Genomic DNA, 4,418 nt, shown 5'->3' with positions numbered 1-4,418 from the left:
CATGTCTACTTCATTGTTAACTGTTAACAGAACCGGTTGGACAAGAAATAGCATGTTGTATTTTGTGACCTTCTTACCGGGACTTGGTGTGTATATAAACTCGATGTTCTGTAATAAAGTTACTCAGTTGCTTTCATCTCGCCTTTTGAGTCACAGCCTATTCTTGGCCCGTCACAGTCTCCAGAGAGAATCAAAATATTTGCACAAAATTTGGACTTTGTGCTAAAACTTTAATCGTGTAAGGTTGGCATGTTGAAGGCTTCTTTTCACAATACTGTTGCAAAATTATATTGACGTCAAAAACATTGAATCGTTTTTATCGTTGGGGGGGGGAGCGCGCATAAGGGTCATTTTTCGATAATATCTACGTTTATATCAAATATCAAAGGTATCGGCCCTTTGTTTGACGATACAAGTTTCCCCTTCTATCAGAAACAACTGTGATTTGAAATTTGCTCCTGAAACAACAATTCTTGCATAATTCATGATTGGATTACATCCTGTCAAATCCCTTAGCTCTTTTGGGGTTGTGGTGGCCTTTTGGTAATGTTCTTGCCTGGTGATCACCAGACTGGGTTTCAACCTCACCATCCGTGTTAGCTAAGGATGGAGGGTTTGGGGGAACCTATAGGTCTATCTGCTGAGTCATCAGGAGCTATTGCCTAGCCCTCCTTGGTCCTAGCTTGGTTGGAGAGGGACTCGGGTGCTGATCATATAAATATATGGTCAGTCTCTAGGGCATCACCCTGCTTGATAGGGCAATGTCACTTTCCCTTGCCTTTGCCATTTATGGGGAGTCTTTACACTCTACAAAGTAATTCTATTTGTAAAACCTACTGAATTGCATTTTGCTCAAGGAGTTAAAAAATGAAAAGTATGCTTCGCGGAGACTTCCACTCTACATACTTTATATAATTATTCCTGAAAGACGTTTAGTGGCCGTGACTGTGGAATTCTTGAGTGGGTGTGTACTATTAGCCCAGCAGAGCTTCAGTATCTATATTATGAAAAGTGATCACGACACATAACATTAACGAATGCATTTCATTCTCTTTGCCATAAAATTTTGGGACAGCTTTTTTAGTAAGTTTTACCAACGTACACCTCGTGAGGTGACGAGAGCGTTGTTTCTCAAGGGTCACCGAGGCTATAACACTTCTTTAACGTGCTATATTTGTGAGGTTAGGAGCGGTTACATTACTTCCCAAAATAGCTATATTTGCGTACTTATGAGAGTGTATGCTCGGGAGTTAGGACATTTTACAACATAGTCCTTCTTTGTCTGTGTTCAGAGGTCATTTATTCGCTTATATGAGGCACTAAGAATAATGTTGGTCTTCAAGGTAATCAGAATATGACTGCTTAAAAGAGTTTTGTTTTAAGGTAAAGAGACGTTAGGGTCCTTCTTCTATTAATGCAGTTATTCTGAAAAGAGTCTTGATTATACGGTTAACTGAGAATAGTCCTTCTAAACGTCATAACCATTATGTTAGTCGGAACTAGAATAAGTGGACGAATGGCTATATATCATTTTTAAAGAGCCTTGATAGGTCAAGAGGAGTTATAGTCTATCTTTAGAATGCTATTTCCGTAAGGTTAGGAGAGGATATAAACTTATTTAAAGGCACTATGCCTGCAAGAAATGCTGTGGCGCCATGATCTGTGGACTTGACCATATTCACTACTGAATGGTGGGTAAAGACCCTGTGTAATAAAACTTCTATAACATTGATTACTTCATACACCTACACAGAATCCTGATTAAAATCCTTGACAAATATTAAGCAATTCTATCTATCTATCTATTTATCCATATATCTATCCATATATCCTCTCGTCTTAACTCTTAGTATTTCGGAATTATAAACTCTTGCCATCTATTTTTTCCATATGACAAAACCACCACAACATATTCTGATGCATAACTTTATTATGCTAACCTTTTTTACACTCTACAAAGCTCTCCCGCATCAATACATTTTACAAAACATATACTTCATATATAGTTAATCCTACCTGACACTTGCGCGCATTTTTGCCACGCACTGGCACGCATTGATGCGTGCCAGTGCGTGCCACTTTGTGGCACGCACTGGTGTTTTTCCCACACTGTTCACGACCAGTTCACTCCAGTTCGCGCATCGTTCACGCGACGTTCACGCGACGTTCACGCCATGGCACGAATTGGCACGCGTAGTTCACGAGAAGTTCACGACACGTTCACGCGAGTTTGCGCATCATTCCGCATCGTTTCCGCATCATTCAAGCCAGTGCCAGTTCACGAATTGGCCTCGCCATATAAAAACGGGGCTTCTCCAACCCGAGGACATTCTTGGATTGGCTTCGGAAGAGACAACAATGCTTTCTGTCAGAGACACCATTGCATTGAGGAGAAGACACGTATCTTTTTCGTCTGTATTTTTTGTTGCCCTTTATTTTTGTTTCAATAAGAAAGCATTTGATTTACATATAAATAGCAGACATAAAATATGTACAAGTATTAAGAAAGCATTTTATTTTAACATTAAAAGCAGCAAACATGAAAAGTTTTTAGGCTGTTGATTTTAAGGTAATAGAGAAAAAAGTGTGTTGAAATAAGAAATCATTTTATTTTTACATTAAAACAGCAAACAGAAAAAATTTGTTTTGCTCTTCATTTTAAGGTAATAAAGAAGAATAAGTATGTTGATGAAATAAAACATCATTTTATTTTTACATTCAAACAGCAAACTTAAAAATTTCTTGGGTTTATTTTTCAGTTCATTTTTATTTAAAACAAAAGTTTTGGGTCTTGATTGGTAATAGAGGAAAATAAGTGTGTGCATGAAATAAGACATCATTTTATTTTTACATTCAAACAGCAAATATAAACAATTATTAGGTTTATATTTTTCTTTCCTTTTCATTAATTTTTTCGTTTCCTTTTTGTTTCTCTTCATTATAAAGTTATAGAAATAGTTTGAAATAAGATATCATTTTTTTTTTCACATTAAAACAGCAAATATAAAATTTTATTAGGTTTATTTTTCTTTCCTTTTCATTAATTTTTTCGTTTCCTTTTTGTTTCTCTTCATTATAAAGTTATAGAAATAGTTTGAAATAAGATATAATTTTTTTTTCACATTAAAACAGCAAATATAAAAATTTATTAGGTTTATTTTTCTTTCCTTTTCATTAATTTTTTCGTTTCCTTTTTGTTTCTCTTCATTATAAAGTTATAGAAAAAGTTTGAAATAAGATATCATTTTTTTTCACATTAAAACAGCAAATATAAAAATTTATTAGGTCTATTTTTCTTTCCTTTTCATTAATTTTTTCGTTTCCTTTTTGTTTCTCTTCATTATAAAGTTCACGCCACTTCCCGCATCGTTTACTCCAGTTCACGCCAGTTCCCGCATTGTTCACTCCAGTTCACTCCAGTTGGCGCATCGTTCACGACTATTTCACGACTATTTTGTGCGTGCCAATGCGTGCCACAAACTTTAAACATTTCAAAGTTCTGGGCACGCATGGCACGCAATGGTACGCTCTGGCACGCGAGTTCCAGCACTGTTCACGACATTTTCACGACTCGTTCACGCGAGTTCGCGCATCAATGCGTGCCAGTGCGTGCCACGAATGCGTGCAAGTGTCAGGTACCCTTTACTCGTAACATCTTCAACATTTTCTTATTCATATTCAACTTTCAATTCTTACTTCTAATTCCAGACACAATCAACCACTTAATCCTCCATTATCCATATCAACATTCATCAATCATCTTCCTTGTTAATTCACGTTCATTATCAAACTTTTGTTCACATTTAATCAGTGGTTGATTCGTGCAAGTGTCTTAGATTAGATATAACAGATGATGGCAACAAAAGAAAAGGGATGCGTTACAAAATAGGAGAAGTAGCATATCAGGAAGCATGCAAATGATTGGCAAGAGACTTAGATGGTCTGTAGGAGCCAAGTTAGGGATGTACATTATAAGGCCTGTCCACACTATCGGGCATGCCCGACGGGCAGACAGTGATACCAGATCCGATAACGCCAATTCTGAAACTGGGAGGGCGAGTGGCAGTGAGCGGTGGCCATAATGGCAGGCTCGAAGGTGACGTCAGGGGCGAAGTAACGACGGGCATACATGATCAGGTAGAAACCAAAAACTAGATTGATTCAATATCTCTTAAAATGAGACTGGTTAGACAAATTTCCAAGGCAATTTCTTGTTATTTATCTATTGTTTTCCACTGTGTAGATGAACACTTGGACACTAATGTATTAAACAGGCAGTCTTTGTTTTCATCGCATTTAGTACTGTCACGTTTTTCATTTATCAGGGCTACTTCTTTCCCTAACTGATATTTTTTTCAGTCTGTATTTGACATTTACTGCGTTAGGATGATCATGTGGGCCACTTATCTGCCTAATAC

The 4,418-nt window shown here is 37.0% G+C and overlaps 1 protein-coding gene across 1 annotated transcript in view; it reads left to right on the top strand.

The window, feature by feature from the left end:
- LOC137643059 (uncharacterized) overlaps window positions 1–3,726 on the top strand; it is a 47,666-nt gene extending 43,940 nt beyond the window's left edge. The window contains exon 10 of the mRNA XM_068375906.1: window positions 3,709–3,726. Within this exon, the coding sequence (XP_068232007.1) occupies window positions 3,709–3,726 (18 nt within the window). The remainder of the gene's footprint in view (window positions 1–3,708) is intronic.
- The last annotated feature ends 692 nt before the right edge of the window (window positions 3,727–4,418 follow it).

This window comes from Palaemon carinicauda, chromosome 6, assembly GCF_036898095.1.
Source record: "Palaemon carinicauda isolate YSFRI2023 chromosome 6, ASM3689809v2, whole genome shotgun sequence".
Classification (NCBI taxonomy): Eukaryota; Metazoa; Arthropoda; class Malacostraca; order Decapoda; family Palaemonidae; genus Palaemon; species Palaemon carinicauda.
This window is presented reverse-complemented; position numbering and strand designations above follow the sequence as displayed.